The sequence below is a fragment of the Canis aureus genome, chromosome 25 (genome assembly GCF_053574225.1).
Source record: "Canis aureus isolate CA01 chromosome 25, VMU_Caureus_v.1.0, whole genome shotgun sequence".
Taxonomy (NCBI): Eukaryota; Metazoa; Chordata; class Mammalia; order Carnivora; family Canidae; genus Canis; species Canis aureus.
In genome coordinates, this window is record NC_135635.1 from 13,468,045 (window position 1) to 13,486,280 (window position 18,236).

General features: G+C 34.2%; 1 protein-coding gene across 1 annotated transcript in view; it reads right to left on the reverse strand.

Annotated features, from left to right (window-relative positions):
• Positions 1-18,236, reverse strand: part of LOC144297741 (mucin-19-like) — a 60,790-nt gene that overhangs the window by 8,816 nt on the left and 33,738 nt on the right. The window contains exons 24-41 of the mRNA XM_077871915.1: positions 15,293-15,387; positions 14,740-14,866; positions 12,487-12,733; positions 10,196-10,248; positions 10,004-10,104; positions 9,611-9,762; positions 8,969-9,107; positions 7,861-7,965; positions 7,574-7,768; positions 6,545-6,784; positions 6,309-6,465; positions 5,023-5,148; positions 4,043-4,184; positions 3,385-3,416; positions 2,763-2,792; positions 1,710-1,751; positions 1,174-1,206; positions 760-804 (exon numbers count right to left, since the gene is read on the reverse strand). Coding sequence (XP_077728041.1) covers positions 760-804; positions 1,174-1,206; positions 1,710-1,751; positions 2,763-2,792; positions 3,385-3,416; positions 4,043-4,184; positions 5,023-5,148; positions 6,309-6,465; positions 6,545-6,784; positions 7,574-7,768; positions 7,861-7,965; positions 8,969-9,107; positions 9,611-9,762; positions 10,004-10,104; positions 10,196-10,248; positions 12,487-12,733; positions 14,740-14,866; positions 15,293-15,387 — 2,061 coding nt within the window. The remainder of the gene's footprint in view (positions 1-759; positions 805-1,173; positions 1,207-1,709; positions 1,752-2,762; positions 2,793-3,384; positions 3,417-4,042; positions 4,185-5,022; positions 5,149-6,308; positions 6,466-6,544; positions 6,785-7,573; positions 7,769-7,860; positions 7,966-8,968; positions 9,108-9,610; positions 9,763-10,003; positions 10,105-10,195; positions 10,249-12,486; positions 12,734-14,739; positions 14,867-15,292; positions 15,388-18,236) is intronic.

Here is an 18,236-nt window from a genome sequence, read left to right on the forward strand (position 1 = left end):
AAAAAGAAAAAAAAGAAAGAAAAAAAAAGAAAAAAGAAAAAAAGAAAAAAAAAGAAAAATCCAAATTTGAAATTTGGGATAGGGAAAAAGAAATATCATCCATTTATTCTACAATATTTACTGAATATATAGCTTGGAACTAGGTGTGGTTGGAAATACAGGGATTCCAAAACATGGTCTGAGATTTCAAGAATGTTAACTAGGTTTGTGATCATTTTGTAATATATAGAAATACCAAATCACTATGAGGTTTCCCTGAAACTAATATAATGTTATATGTCAATTATACTTCAATCAAAAATATCATGGATTTAAATATATATACATATTTTTTAAGGCAGGGGAGATACCATGATCATAAATTTATTTATTTTAGTGAGAAAGAGAGCATGCACACATGTACATGCAAGGGGAGGAGCAGAGGGCAAAGGTGAAAGACAAGCAGACTCCCCACTGAGCACAGTGCACCATATGGGGCTTGATATAAAGACCCTGAGATCAGGACTTGAGCTAAAATCAAGGGTGGGATGCTTAACCAACTAGGCCACCCAGGCACCCTTATATACATATATTTTTAAAAAATAGAGTATGTAATTAATAACAAGAGAAAGAGAAATAGTGTTTAGTTAGGGGAAGAAAAAGTCCTACGTACAAATGAGTGGATAATGTTGATTGAAATATATTTTAAATTTTAAAAAACCGCTTTTAATATATGTAAAACGTGTATTTGTCATTTTATAAGCTTTCTGATTCACCTACCTATTGTTTCACTGCTTGATGTCATAAGCATTGGAATGGAAGCTGCTGAATTAGAGAAAATGATGGAAAAAATTAATTTTGTATAGTGGGGAAATTATGCCTCTGAGAACATCTATATTTATATGTCAAATGGATCAATTTGAAATTAAAATTTTAAAGAAATTTGATCATATAGGTGATTAGATGTTAGCATGTAAAATTAAAGCTTTCAAATCCTTAGACCACCTGTAAAAGGCAAAGAAAAGATAATTTTGTATAACATTTTTCCAAAATGTTCCTCTAAAACATTCTTAAAAACAAGACAAAATTCCCCATAAAATGTCATCATAAAGGTATAATATTGCAAAAGGTGGTTTTGTTTTTTTTTTTTAATGCCCTCTTGATTAAGTTGGGTGGTTGAAGATTATGACTTACCTGTGCCTGAGCTACTGGTTACTGATGTAATTACTATACAAAGAAGGAGACAAATATTTGAGACTGTATGTTAAATTGTGTTAAAAGACAAAATTAAATATTTATCTAGTGACATGTTTATATCTAAAATGCAAATAATTATTAATGTAGCAGTTAAATTCGTTTTTGAGATATTCACGCATTTCAATAAACTTTAGTTCTTTGGCTATTGCTGTATTAGAAATCATTCAATTAAAGTTAAGATTCTTTGATATTAGTAAAAGAGAAATGGCAAATTACTTTTAAAGAATTTAACATAGAATTTTCTTCATTTTCTCCAAATTAGTAGTATGCAGAATATTCTTTTTAGGATATATAACCTCTGAATAGAGAAGATGTTCTTCACCAATATTACAGTTGGATATAGACTCTGCTATTTGGCATTTAGGAAATAAATAGGGAATGACAAATTTGAAAAAAGGGCCAAATTGCCAGAATTGCAAATTCACTTTGCTGCCAATTTAGAAATTATAAAGGCAAACTTTTTTTTTTTTTACCTGATTCAGTGCTTAATATGGAGGTAACTGTTGTAGTAGAAACTGTGGGAGAAGAAAATATCTATGAAAATTAAATTACTTGAATAATTTTATTGGGAAGTTTAGTTTAAAAAAAACATTTACTATAAACTAAACATTTCTAAAATTGTATTCAGAGGTTAAGTGACAAAATAATCTCTCATTTAAATCAACACAAATAACCTTATATATTTATGATAAGTCCATCAAAAATAACTATTTTCTGTTATTACCACTTAGCCAAAATCTCATAGGAATTTTATAAGGTCTATTTAAGGGCCAAGAAATAAGATTCAGAACCCTGACATGTTATAACTTAGCTATAGGTAAGTGATCAGTAGTAACTAAAATTTAAATAGCATTTTACAGACAATAACACAATTTTAAATATATTCTCAAAATCTAAGTTTCAATTTAATTTACTGTCTCTTAATTGACACTATCTCTGTATATCAATCTATAGGAAACAAAATCCCACCTTGAATCACGCAAAACAGGAATATATAAGTGTACTGTAGCAATTCTAAGTATACTTATATTGCCAGTAAATTACATGTCCTGAAACTAAAGGTGAACTACATTCTCTCCACACTCTCTTGAATGGACATAACTGTAATGTCCTTATAGCAAATATATGAGTTAAGAAAAAGAAATTAATTTTTAATTTCTATGTTTTCAGATTACTTCCCAGTGTAATCATGATTTTAAAATATTTACTTCATGAGAGATCACATTCAACTCATTTTTATTCCACTTGTTCCAATTACTATCTAAAAATGTCAGGCTTTGGATGATGATATTTAACTAATAAGCATACATTACCTAATGTATGTTCTAGCATATTCTTAACTGAATACACAGGAGTATAGTGAAATAATATTTTGACAGATTTTCTAATAACTATTCATTCTAATTTGAAATTTTTATAACAGATTTACCAGCATACTTTTTACTGGCACAGACTTTTGTGAAACTATAAAAGATTTCCCACAAAAAGAAATCAGAAATACACATTGAAAATCACGATGATTTTACCTGTGAATGTTGAATTTGCAGAAGCAGTTTCTGAAATAATCATAAATTACTATTATAAGAACGAAACATTGTGAAAAAAATCTCAATTTCCTATGAATTTGCCTATGAATTATCTGTATCTTATTTATTTTACTTACCTATGCCTATGAATTATCTGTATCTTGTTTATCTTACTTACTACCCTTTCTGATACAAAACAAGGAGTAGCTCATGTATTCTTTTAAAGCTTATTGAGATTTATTCTTAAGATCTCTGTTGCTCATAAGTGATCCTTCAATCATTTAATTCTATCCATCTAATCCTCACCTTTTGTTCCATTCCCTTATGAAATGATTGTGACTTATGTCTCACTCCCTCAATTCCCAGTGTCTACATATGGTCAGGGTCTCCCATGCAGCAGCAAAACTGCCTCCATTAGCCAGCTGTTGGAATACCTTAGCAGATTTGGTTTTGAAGTGACCCAAAGTGAACAAATACAGTGCAGTGGAATTGTCCCAAACCAGTAAAGAAGGAGCAGTTGGAAGCCTTAAGTACCTACTCCTTTGCTGTTGATGATCTGAAAAGATTCCTAGCCTTTACCTCTCCTTCCCTAGTTCAAGTCAAGTAAAAAGCAAGTACTCACCACTGCACTCCAATTCTCCTGCGATGCAATAGCTGAAAGTTACATTAAAAAAAAATGAGGTTGAAATTTTAACTTCTAATGATATACACCTCCCAAATTTAACAACAAAATGTCTAACCTTGAAAAGTCAAAACAAAAACAAATAAGAGCACAGTAAATAATTGTTTCCCCGGGAATATGCTTCTTTTGTTCACATGCTGTACTATTTGTTATTCATAATCATTTCACTGAGGCATTCTTGATACCTGAAGGAATGTTTTGCAGTCAAGCTGTAAAGTTTGGTTCTTACATTTTTGGCTTCAAACATGACACTGATGGTCATGCTGCTCTACTATAGACTTCCCCTCTTTGCTTCCATGTCATTGTCTGAAGCCTATAAACATGATCTTATATTTACAGAATTAAAACTTTTTTTACCTAAAATTACAAGTGACTTTTTCTGTCCTGTCTTCTGTATTATAAGATTTAACAAACCATTTGTTGATATGTGGATTTACTGAAAGTACAAAATAACTGGCACAACCTACGTAAAACTCAATATGAGCGTTCTCATTTAGAAATAAGAGAGCTAAAATTTATATCTATATATTTTTAATTTTTTTCTAAATAAAAATGTAAGAAACAGAATGGTTTATTGGAAAGTTAATAGAACATGTACCATGTTCTTCCACAGTTATCCTGAATCACTCCACCTGCTGGTATGATATCATTATAGAAGCAGCTGCACTCAGATAAAGTGACGCATTTCATGAGGTTCTCATCCAGATAAGGAGCATTATCCGGGCATTTAGCATAACAACCTGTATGAAAAATGACCCACGGTTCATTTCTGTTTATAGAAATGTGTCATACTACATTTTATATTTGTAAAGTTATGTAAATGATTACAGGAACTGAAGCAGATAATAGCAAAATGATATCACATTCTTAATGAAAATATATAAATTGAATAAGATTCAAATACTCTTGCAACGGAATATCAACCTAACAACTTACAAATTTTGGCTGGTTTATTTTTTTCTAAAATGTTTCCTAAGGTATTTTAAAGTAATTTGCTACTTTAATGATGGCATGATGTTGAACATAATACAAGGCTTTGATAAGCACCTATCTTGAAATGTGAATGCCAGTTCTAAATATCTATTTTAATAAGGATAGATGAAGATCCAGATATCATAATAAAATGAGTTTGAAAGATCCCAAAGCCTGGGAGCTAACACAGAGGCAACTTTGGGAAGTTTTTTCATCATCTTGTTCTCTTGCCACTTCTTCCTAAGATATGTAATGCTAAGAAGAAAGTACTATTTAAGTGTGGGATATAGTTAACTGGACTATACTATACACTGCATTCTGAAACTACATTCTCAACAAATTATATTGTCTAACAGAAGGTATAAAAACTGACAATGGGATCATAGCACTGTGTTTTCCCCCCACCATCTGTCTTATTAAACAAATTGTTTATGTCTAAAGAAAATGTTTCTAATGTAGAAATATTAACGTCATGATAAATATAAATATCTATTCATTAATTTACAAAATATAGGACTGAATTGGCAGAAACTAACATCATTTTTCAGTTTTAAAATATCAATATAATTTGCACTATTTCATAGATATTACAAAAATACACTTTACCTTCTAAAACTGCAGAAAATTTCTGGCCAATAACTTTGTCTCTGCATGTTTTTGTAGTCACTGTACCACAAGGTTCATAGCGCCAACTGCATTCCCCAGGTTCGTTATAATAATCACAGAAGACAGCTATAATTGAATCATTTCAAATTACTGCCATTCATTATATGATGATTTTCACCTTTCATTTTCCAAAGCATTCTTAAAAGGGATTTTGGATGATATTAACAATAAACAGACCTAGAATATATCAGTCTGAATTATCAAGTCCCGTTGGCTTTACCCAAATTGCCATACAAGCTGAAGTAGTTCACAAAAAACGGAGGGGAAGCATATAGGATCAAAACAGCACTTTCCTTTGACATTTCACACTAAGGTTGAAGTAGAAAAGTTTATTGATTTTCCCATTTTGAGATATTTTAGATAATAGTCCAGATTCATAATTCCAATGGTCAAGCTTAAGTTACAAAAATAAGTCTGGGGAAATCAGGCTTATTTAATATATAAATAGCCATTCCTGAATGAGGTAACTAAAGATTTCAGTTTTGCATGATAAACCGAACAAAATGTGGATTCAATGGCAATATTTCTCATTTATCATATTCTCTCTCATGATACTTTCCATTAGAATGGAAAGAGTTGACTGATTTCTGCTAAATTAATCATATTCCATACATACTGAGATTCAGCTTATATTCATTTTATAGTTTGTCTTGACGAGCGCTCTATAAAAGTTTTAAAAAATAATGCTTGAGGACTTTAACCTAAAGTAGTAGATGAGGTAAATGTTTAAGGATATATGACTATACCAAGATAAGTAAACAGTTCATTGTTCATCTAAATATAAATAAGAGATGTTTTCCATCAGTATTTAATTTTTCTCCTGTTAACACAAGAACTTCTGTAACTAAAATTGAACGTGGTGTGCTGTGCTGGGTGCTCTATTTTTTAAAATATGTACTTTTCCCATGATAAACATATTAACATGTTTTTAAAACTTTCTAGGTACAAGAATATATATTTTTTAAAGATTTTATTTATTTATTCATGAGAAACACACACAGAGAGAGGCAGAGACACAGGCAGAGGGAGAAGCAGGCTCCAAGCAGGAAGCCCTACGCGGGACTCAATCCTGGGTCTCCAGGATCACATCCTGGGCTGAAGGCAACGCTAAACTGGGCTGCCCAAGAATATGTATTTTATAGGAAATATGAGAGGGAGACTGATTACCTAGCAAAACAATTGGATCTCATTACATTTTTAAAGAACAACACATGGACTTTACTTACGACAGAGATCTGGTTTTCTCCATGTGACACAGACTCCAACTGCGCTGCATGCCTCTGCGTACATAGCCACAGCTGTGCAGAATCCCAAGTATTTCCCCTGCGTGTCACATGCACAGGCTTCTTCAATACATGCTTCTAAGTAAGCTTCGGGGTCCACCTAGATAGAGTACAGCACATGAGTCTCTGGGAGCAAAACCTTGTGGGGGACGGTGTCACGGCTCTCAGAGCCATACTACCTTGTGGTGACATTCTTTGAAAATGCTGTCCCGGATGATCTCACATTTTTGCACAGCCCAGGTTTTACAGTATGGGTTTGAGTCACATGGGAAATTTTGTTGTAGTGTGTCTGAACATTTTTGACTCGTTTTCCAGCTATTTCCAAATTCCAGTGCTCCAATAGCTTCTGTTGAATGTCTTGTTATGAAATCATCCTTGAGGTCACCGTTATTATTTCCACAAAGACCACACACTTTGCCCTATAGAGATCAGAAAGGGAAATCAACAAGTAGGTTGTACTATGGATACAGAGATATTAAGAGATGAGATCAGAAAGGAAAATTTAAAAACGAGCAATACTACAGTTGTATATAGACATATATAGATAAGGAAATTATGATTATATATAATACCATGAATCTATTTTATTATTCTTTTTACTAGGCTCCACACCCAACATAGAATTTAAACTCACAACCCTGAGATCAAGGGTCATATGCTCTGCTGATTGAGACAGCCAGGTGACCCTATCACAAATCTATTTTAAATTCCAAATTTTGTAAGGAAACTAGAATCTGTGGATAAGAGTCTACACTTGTTTAATCCAAGATATTTTATATCACAAAGTGATTTGGTATTAACTAAGATTGAGAATTAGAATTTAATTTTACAATTTCAGAATCATAAAAAACAAATTATATTCACTAGCTTTAAATTATACAGGAGTATACACTCTAGGTTCCTAGAATATTTGCTCCAAGAAATACACTTAATTTTATCCATTCACTAGGTACCTTAAAATTGTACCCAAGCATGGTTAAACCAGAGTAACCAATCAAGGTTAAACTAGAATGTCTCAGGTTCATTGCATTTTTTTTTTTACCAGATTCTATCATCTTTGATTACATTTCATGTTTCATGATAAGGTTCCGTATGTGGCGGGCTTGTTCTATGACAGAAACTACCACTCTATCACTTTCCATTGACAAATTATCTCAGAAACAAATTATTTTGCTTCCCCGTTCATCACTTATTAATGATATACGTACATGCCATCGAGGATCCAATATAGTAGAAACTCTTGTATTCTTATCCCAAATTATGGTTATTCCATTTGAAAATTTCAGAATCAGGTACAGGCCAACAGTATGCACAGAATATGTATTTCCATTGAATCCACATTCCTTACTTTCTGTAATTTTGGATGCTGTTACTTTTCCATCATGCAAGACAACATTCTGATCCTGTAAATTAAGATAGACTTACAATAACACCATTTTTATCTGGCTATTCATAATCTAAGGGAAAAAATGTATAAAGAGAAATAGTACTGTACCTGAAAAGAAACTATGATTTTTCTTGAGCATGTAAGCCCATCTTCACAGCATGGGATACTTTCTGTTAAAATACGGAATGTGCCATTTTCACGACCACAATAATCCTTTAAGAAGTAAATTATAATAATAGTTAATAAATATCAGTGATGTGGAACTCAAGTACAATATTTACATTAACCAATTCTTAGACAGTGATACCTTAAACTCAAATAAATTACCATATGCTATATTAGGGAATTTCCAAAAGACAAGAGTTTAACTGCATATATAGATAGTAGTCTTAGCTGAGTCCAACCTAGTTAATTTGCTTTCACTTGGCCGTTTTCCTGTTACTTCTATACAAGTTCAGAATTAGACCATAGGTACACAGTACTTAAATTATATAATATAGTTTATAACCATTGATTTAGTTATAGGCTCTGAAAATAGCTAGATGATAAAGGTGTTTTCCTCCCTTTGTGATTTTTATGAAACTTGATATTCAGCCAAAACTAACACATAAATACAAAACAATTCAAATTTCAGTGATTAGATGTGACTTAGGAAGCAGCTTAGCACCTGCTAAGCATGAACTCTGGAATGACACAGATTTGGGTTTGAATATGGCATCTTCTACTGAGCAGTTCATATTGCTTAACTTCCCTAAACCTCAATCTCTTCATCTTCACAACTTTTGAGTATTGTCATGATTAAATGTAATAAATTTGCTTGGCAAAGAAGCACTTATAAAATGGTAACTGTCATTGTTGCTGTAAGTGCTGCCCTTAAAATGGTGATATCTAACATTTATCAAACACTTAGTATATGTTCCAATACTATACTATGGTGGCTATTTCCACCCCCCATTTTACAGATAAGGAAACTGAGACACAGAGGGATTAAGGAATGTGCCAGAGTTACATCAAAGAAATGATAAAGTCAGGACTGAAATCTAGGCCTACTGCCTCCCAAGTCAGCATTCCATTGTGTAATATTTCACTTTCTTTGAAAAACACTTGAGGTACTATTGCTTTAAACTTCACATTTTGACAATAAAATTCTCCAGAGCTCATCTACAAATTAATTATTAAGAATAGAAACATTATAACAAAATACACTAGTCATTACCTCAACAAATGAATACTGGCAGAGACCATCAAAGCTGTAGCTTTTACCATCAAAACTTCTAACATGACCTTCCCCATAGATGTGGCAGACGGTTTGACATTCATTTTGTGTACAGCTCCAAGATCCTTTTATGCAAGTACTAAAAGAAAAAAAATGATAGAGTGTGGTAATTATATTATGCCAAGATTCACATATTCATACTACTTTTATAAAGAAGCAAAAAACCTTGTTTTATATTGATTTAAATTTTGCAGTTGTCATTATATTATATGATGTTCACCATATAAAATGCCAAATGAACTATTTCCTAAAGTGCAACAGAGAGAATATAGTCATAATACTGTAATAACTTCATATGGTGACAGATGATAACTACATCATTGCCGTGATCATTTCATTATGTATATAATTGTTGAATCACCATGTTATTTATACACCTAAAACTAATATAATATTGTATATCAATTATACTTCAAAAAAAATAAAATAATCTTAAGTTTCTATTTTAAAAAGAGCACTTTAAACTACATTTGACCATTATTTTTCACACAAACCAAGTATGACTTCTTTCTTATAAAAATAAAAGCAGACTGTACTTTCTAATATCCAAAACATATAAAATAGTAATTCTTGATTATTCACCATTTGTTGCAGCCAACCAAAGTAACACTTCCTTGGTCATACTCTGATCCACCAAAAGAACATGGGCAGTCTTCAGGAAAGACACAGTTCCCTTTAGAATTTCGCACCATGCCTACTGGACAGTAGCACCCAGCTTTGCAAGGCAAGTTCTCCTATGAGAATAAATATAAAATGTACACTGTAAGGTACTATTCTAACATGTCACAGTATCAGAATTAATTTACAATGCATAAATATAGACCAAGTATACATTTAGAGCCAACATTTGACAAGTCAAAATAACACAATAAATATGACCTTCAATTATTTTTCACTGATGTTTGTTTTAGTTTGCTTCCATCTTGACACAATGAAATGTTTGAAAAGGCTAAACTGCAATGCCATGTCACTTACATCAAAACCAGGCATGCTCCAAGTGCCACATTTACCATCAACTCTTCCTTGTGCCCTAGGGTTCCTGCAGTCAACATACTCGGCTCCTCCAGAACAATTCTCTGCAGGATAAAGGAAATTGTTAATCGAGGGCGTCTTGATCTTCTTATTTTAACCCAACTAGATAGATTGTATCATGATTTCAACACTTACGTTGGGCTAAATTAATGGGAGTCTGGCAAAGAAAAATTCCATCCCGACAGATACTGGAAATAGAAGAAAATTATACATTTAAACTTCAATGACAACTTCTTAATACAACTTCTGAGGCTGGCATGCCCCAGGAAGAAGCACAGGCTCCAGAAGATGGCGATGAGGAGGGGCTGCTGACACACAGTGAGGAAGAGCTGGAGCATAGCCAGGACGTGGACGCAGAGGATGGGGCCTTGTGGTAACCAGCCTGATATAAGCAATGGCCACTGGCAGGAGAAGGGTGTGTACTGGACCAGGCCCAAAGCTAGACACCCACCCCTGGACACTACCCCTGGTGGATCCCAGGAGATCTGGCAGCAGGCACCTCCTCCCCCACACATCCCAGCCAGTGTCACACCCTCTGCAGGCTGGATTATTGGCCTCCCTTCCCCCCGCGCCCTCCCTGTTGGCACTGCCCAGGCCAGAGGGCAGAGCACAGAGGTTTCTCTACACTCTACTTCCCCTCCCAAGACACTCTCAAGCTTTGAGTTTTTCTATATGTTTGGAGAGGGGAGGGTCACAGGGAGGATACCCTGACAATAAAGAGATTGGATCCTTTCCTCCCCCAAAAAAGCAAATTTAACCTCTCATTCACAAGTCTTATCACAAGTAGATGAATGAGACACAGTGCCTCACAAACTCTATTACATGTACCCAATTATAAGATACAGCCCTGTTCATATCATAGGAATATACAATCAAGGTCCTACATGACATCAGAGACAACATGAAAATGATGGCTGGATCTTGATGGGCAAGTAAGAGTCACCAGATACTGCTGATAAGATGCGAAGCTGTGATGCTGGAAAGAACAATAGATATGCCAATGATTTGTCTGGATAGGAGGCAAGAAGCATGCTAAGGGCAAGTGGTAAAAGCAAGTCAGGGCCAGATTTTAGATGGTCTTAAATGCCAAGCAAGCTTGTTTCTATTCTTTCGGCAACTGTCACCATTAAAGTTCCTGAACAGCTAAGTGGCACAATCGGAATAATGTTTTAGGTTAGTCATTTTAGAGGTAGTGCAAGAAATACGAGACAGAAGCAAGGCAAAGAAAAGAACAGGCAAGTTATACTTCACAATGATGCCAGTAAGAGCTCATGTGGGTCTGAAATAGGGTAATAATAAAGGGAGCCATAATTTGGAGGTGATAGCCTAAGTTTCATTAAAAAAGTAACCTAATGATTCCTTAACATCTGCAGAGAAAGTATCATTATCAAACCCCAACCAAATGTTTTTTGTATGCTGTGATGCAAAGGGGTTGTTACCTATGGTTTCCTTTTAAATGGCCAAGAAAAATCGTTCATTGCTAAGTGATAGTTTCATGGAACTAAAGAAAAGAGAGAAGGTACATCCAAAATTTTTTGGAATGGCTACTTCATTTTTGCATTCATGTTGTTAAGAATTGCTATGTCTGCTTATAGAATTAAAATATGGGTAAATTACTTTGCCTGAAATTGTAAAAATCACAACCTCTTTAGTTAGCCATTATAAAAAAGTCAATTCTTCAATTTCTCTTACTGCCCAGGAACTAAGTTCAAAAACTTGAGTGCAGCCTGGCCACTGTCTACTTTTCCAGTGTGATCCTATATAACAAGAACCTACATGTGCAACACTTTTCAAGCATTTCCTACTTGAATGCATTCTGTTTACTTTACTGGAAATCTCTCTTCCCACTTTAATTTTGTCTCGAAAAAGTTTCATTTCTTAGGAAAATTCAAATGATGTTCTTCTCTGAGAAGTTCTCATTATCTCCTCAAGTAGTGACTGGCCTTTCTGCTCCCATATTATAGTATACAAACCTCCTTGCAATAGTCAGCACCTTTGTTCTGTGAGTCCAAGACAATGTTCACTCATCTTTGTAAATTCAGCCCTTAGCACAAGGCCTGGCACATGGCAAATATCTATTTAATAAGTGTTTGTCGAATGGTGAATGCTGAGAGACAACTAGAAAGCATTGTCTCAATAGAAAATCATTTTGCATTCTCTGTATGTAGAATACGTACTGCTAGAATGTTTTTCTATTGGTATTTAAAACCAAACAAAAGTAGGACAAATCAGTTAGAGCCATTATAATGCAGTGAGCACTTAAGTTTAAAGGGAGCAATAACTAACTTCAATAAGAAGTAGAAAATTTAAAAAGTGACAGGTCTAACAAAGACTTTAAGAACAGTCTATTTCTCTAAAAAGTCTATTTCTCTAAAAAATTTCCTTTAATTTCGAAGTCATAACAAGTATATATGTAATTTCCATACCATTTGTTGTTATTAATATTGATGAGTTTTCCTGGTTTCATGACCTCGCCACTTACGTAGCAGTCACACTGAGATTTTGGAACACAATTCCCTTCATTATTCTGGTACATTCCATCAGGGCAAGTGCATCCATCAAATGGAACACCTTCTATATCACAGCTCCTATATCTTTCTGACAATGATCGACAAGTTTTATTGCAGGCTTTTATATTGTACTTGAAAACGAGGTTACTTGGACAAGAGGAATCTGTTGGTATAGGAATAAAAAATAGTGAATATGTATACATTCAGGAAAATTAACAATTTTACTTTAACTTGATGTTTACAGGTGAATTATTCACAATTGAGGTTATGAATAATCAAGAAAAAATACTCGTTATTTTTATTTTTCATTCTTTTTTTAAAGTCAATATTGAGTCCCTATTATATGTTTATATTTACACATCCTGGTGGGGTTAAGCCCATAAACAAGATAGGAAATATACCGCTGTCATATGGCTTATATTTCTGGGGGAAGGACAATTATGGCACATGCTATAAAGAAGGAAGATGGGAAGCTCTAAGTATGTACAACTGGGAACTTGCACTCCATGAAAATCTGTCAGAAGAGAGGGAAATTCTTCCAAAGAGCAAGCAGAAAAATGGCCATTAGCCTTATAACAATGAGAAGCTGAGTAAATTTCCACTGTATATATATACCACATCTTCCTTATCCATTCATCTGTGGAAGAACATCGAAGGCCCTCAAAGTTCTAACCACTGATTTTTGTCTCTGCATTTATAGCTTCTATTCTTCTACTTGTTCTTTGAAAGAATTTCCCTTTCTTCTGACTTAGGCTGTTCCCCAGACATAGAATTAGAAAGGACAAATACCACAATTTGCTTCAACATAGATGGAACTGGGGGGTATTATACTGAGTGAAATAAATCAATCGGAGACGGACAATCATCATAGGGTTTCACTCATATGGGAAATATAAGAAATAGTTAAAGGAATTATAAGGGAAAGGAGGGGAAATGAGTGGGAAAAATTAGAGAGGGAGACAAACCATGAAAGACTCCTAACTCTGGGAAATGAACAAAGGGTTGTGGAAGGGGAGGTGGATGGGGGGTTGGGGTAACTGGGTGACAGGCACTGAGGAGGGCACTTGAGGGGATGAGCACTGGGTGTTACGCTATATGTTGGCAAATCACACTTGAATAAAAACAAAACCTAAATAAATAAATAAATAAACACTTGAAACTTAAGTAAAAAAAAAAAAAAAAGAACAATGAGAAGCCACTGACTTGTTATAGACTGGAATGTCACCTAATCAGGTTAGTTTTATTTGGTTTTACTTAAAGAGTGCACTGATTTCTTTATAGAAAAAGTGAATATTGAAGGAGGCAATTGCAATCACCCAAGATAAAAAAAAATTTTTTTAAACTAGGGTGATGCTCATAGAGATGGACAAATGTGAATGGATTTAAGGGAAATTTTGGAGGTGAACTTAACAGCCTTTATTAATTAGATATGGGCTATGAGGTATTAAGTATAATCTACAGAAAATGTATTTCTATGAAGTTTTTTTATTAGTAAGCCAAGTATTTTTCTAAAGTCATATTCAAATACTGCAATAAATATTTAAAGCAATATTCAATAAATATGATAGTTGAGTGCCTAATTATTTTTATTTGTTTTTTCAAATGTTATTAATATCAGAGCACCAGGGCATCTTAGTTGGGTGAGTGTCTGCCTCTTGGTTTCAGCTCAGGTTATGATCTCCAGGAGAGGAGATCAAACCCTAATTTGGGTTTTGCACCCAGCAGAGAGTCTGCCCCTCACTCTGTCCCTCCATCCCTCTGCACAGCACTCCTCCCCCATATACTCTCTCTCTGAATAAATAGATCTTTAAAATAAATAAAATACAATGTTATTAATATTTAACTATCCTTTTAAAATGTAGTAGGAGTTGGAATATTAAATTTCATCATATAAAACTGAACAGAAATCTATGTTCATATATAAATCCATGTATATTCTGCTCTTATTTAAAAATGAATATATTAAATCAAGATAAAAGACTCAAGAAGTAAAAATGCAAGCATCATTCAAACATATTTTTTTTTAAAAAAATGAAAATCATCTTTGAAAAAACCAAATACAAATTTGTAAGTATGTGTTTCTAAACTACACACACACAGAGACACACTCTATAGTAAAAGTGAAAGGAAAGTTATCTAAAAAGCCTAAAAAGCCCCTGTCCTACTTACCACATAGTCCAGTTCTCCATCCCACCATGTATACTTCTTTCTCAGCACATGCTTTCACATAGTTGCCAAAAATCGTGCACAAGCAATCTTTACTGTTTTTACAAGTACAAGTGTATCTTTTGCATTCCTTTAAGAAATTAATGTACATTTCATTATGAAAATATTCACAAGAACAGATAAACTGGGTATCTTAATTCAGTTCATAACCATTCCTCTTCCTTGAAAAAAAATCTGTCTTAAAACTTTGGGAAATATTTATTTTTGAAATAAGCAAAGTAGCAAATCAAATATTAACTAAGTTTTCAAAGAACTTGGAAAAAGCAGAGAAACTTATTCAAGATTTTTCTCATTTGGGGTTATTTTCCAGTACCATTTTTTAAAATTGCTATATCTAACAACTGAATAAATTAGTGGAATCCAATGTTAAATTTAAACCCATGTCTTAATCTACAGACAATGCCCATTACTTGAAAATTTTTAATGTCTATAGGCTTCTATTGATATTATCAAAATATTTCACAAAAAGAGCTGTTAATCTTAGACCCTCACATACCTCATAATATGGTTTAACGTTCACAATTGGATGGCAGGAAGCAAAAGGCCCAGGTGAATCAAGAAAAATTCCACAATGATTTTCAGCAAATATTTCTGGAAGAAAATTCATGCATTCAAAATTAGTATCAATAATGTCATAATTTTTTAATTAAAAAAGTGTAATTGTGTTTTTAAAGTGCTTTTGCTATAACATATCTAATTTAATATATATATATATATATATATATATATATATATATATATATATATAGCATGATATAAACAGAAGTACCTTAAGCAGCTAAGAGGCAAAATCTTTCTTTTTAAAATGTTTTAATTTTTAAAAACTATTTATTTGATCATGCCCTGGGCTGAAGGCAGGCACTAAATTGCTGAGCCACCCAGGGATCCCCTATTGATTGGCTTCTAAAGTTACTGTCACCAGGAAGCAATAAAGGAAGCTGACTGAATATATTAAAAGGACATTGAGGACAATTATTTCTAAAATTTTGACAAACTTGTACCGAGGTACCACCATTTTTTATGTAAATCCTACTAACAGCTTATTTAAGCATAGTTTAATTGTCTGTATTTTATTTTATTAAGTTAAATAAAAAACATTGAAAATTGAGATTGTTAATTTATATAGCTCTCAAGTGTTAATATAATCTTCTTAATATAAATTGGCTTGGTTTCTTATGAGATATACATTTGTTTTTGCCTACTCTTATTTTAATTATTCTCATTGCAACACTTGCAAAACAAAATAACATGACAATTAAACCCTGAAATATGTATTACCATGTTGATGGGGTTCTATCAACTCATTCTATAAATCATAACAGGTTAAATGAAACTTTAAAAAAGGAATGAATGGCTTTGTAATTTTTAAATATTGTCAAAAGCTGATCAGACATTTGTTTCAAATAAGCAGGTTAATATAGAAACAACTAATTAGAGGTGCCTGGGTGGCACAGTGGGTTGGGCATCTGACTTTTGGTTTTAGCTTAGGTCATGATTTCAGGGTCATGAGATCAAGCCCCGCATCAGAGTACAGTCTGCTTGGATTTCTCTCTCCCTCTCCCTCTCCCCCTTCAGCCCCTTCTCTCAAATAAATAAATAATTTTTTTAAAAAATAAATAACTAACATATAAACATAATACATTTTTAAAAGATCTAATTTATTTATTCATTAGAGACACAGAGAGAGAGAGAGAGAGAGGCAGAGACATAGGCAGAGGGAGAATCAGGCTCCATGCACAGAGCCCAATATGGGACTCCACCCTGGGATGCCAGGATCACACCATGGGCCAAAGGCAAGTGCTAAACCACTGAGCCACACAGGCATCCCCTAAACATAATATATTTTTTAAAAGATTTTATTTATTTATTTTTTCATGAGAGTACACAGAGAGAGAGAGAGGCAGAGACATAGGCAGAGGGAGAAGCAGGCTCCATGCAGGAAGCCTGATGTGGGACTCGATCCTGGGCCTCCAGGATCACACCCTGCGAAGACAGGTGCTAAACCTCTGAGACACCCAGGGATCCCAACATAATACATTCTAATTTACTTTCCATTGCATTGCATTATTTTTGAAAGAAGTAACGTAAGATAAAGTGATCATTAAAGTCAGCAACACTAAGGGAACAATAAGAGACAGATTTCAATTAAAAATACTTGGGTTATCAGTAACAGACACATAAATATAGAAAACAAACTGATGATTGCTAGGGGAGAAGCAGATGGGGGGATGGGCAAAATGGGCAAACGGGAGTGGCAGATACAGGCTTCCAGTTACGGAATAAATATGTCACAGGGATAAAAGGTATAGCACAGAGACACCTGGGTGTCTCAGTGGTTGAGCATCTGCCTTCCGCTGAGGGTGAGATCCCAGGGTCAAGGGATCAAGTCCCACATCAAGCTCCCTCCGGGAACCTGGTTCTCCCTCTGCCTGTGTCTCTGCCTCTCTTTCTCTGCATCACTCATGAATAAATAAACAAAATATTAAAAATAAATAAATAAACAAACAAACAAATAAATAAATAGTCTACTACAGGGAATGTAATCAGTCATATTGTAATAGCATGGTATGGTGACAGTAGCTACACTTGCAGTGAGTATGACGTTGTAATTGTATAGACTTGTAGAATCACTATGTTGTACACCTGAAACTAATGTAACATTGTGTCAACTATACTTCCATAAAAATATATTAAATAAATAAATAAATAATAAAATACTTGGGTTACAACTTCATCTTTAGCTCTTATTAAGTACACTCTATCTGGACTCCATTATCAAAATCTACATTAATGGAGATAATAACCTTATCCATGCCTTTCATGAGTATTTTGGGAATAAACTGAATTGACATTTACGGAAGACTTTGGTATACTAAAACATGAGCTGAATCGCACAAGAATAAAGGTTTCCTCGTGAGATTCATATTTGGGAAGATGGCAAAAGAGAAGGGGTCCTCAATGCATCTGGTCCCACAAACTTAACCTAGATAACTTTTAAAACATTCTGAACACCTATGAATTTGATTTGAGATGCAAAGAGAGAACAGCTAGAATGCTACAGAGAGAAGAGTGATCACTTCTGACAAGGTAGGAAGGCGAAGAAAAAAGGTGAGGGAGGGGAACTGCGGCAAGCTGGGAAAACCCAGCCTGAAAGGGGAAACAAAGCAAGCCCTAGACAAAAGCCAAGCCCCGGACAAGGGGGAACTTTAAAAATCTGCTCTGGAGTATTCTCTGAAAAGTGCTCAGCAGGGAAATAGGGCAGAATTGCAGGATGGGGGATCCCTGGGTGGTGCAGCGGTTTGGCGCCTGCCTTTGGCCCAGGGCGCGATCCTGGAGACCCTGGATCAAATCCCACGTCAGGCTCCCGGTGCATGGAGCCTGCTTCTCCCTCTGCCTATGTCTCTGCCTCTCTCTCTCTCTCTCTCTATGTGACTATCATA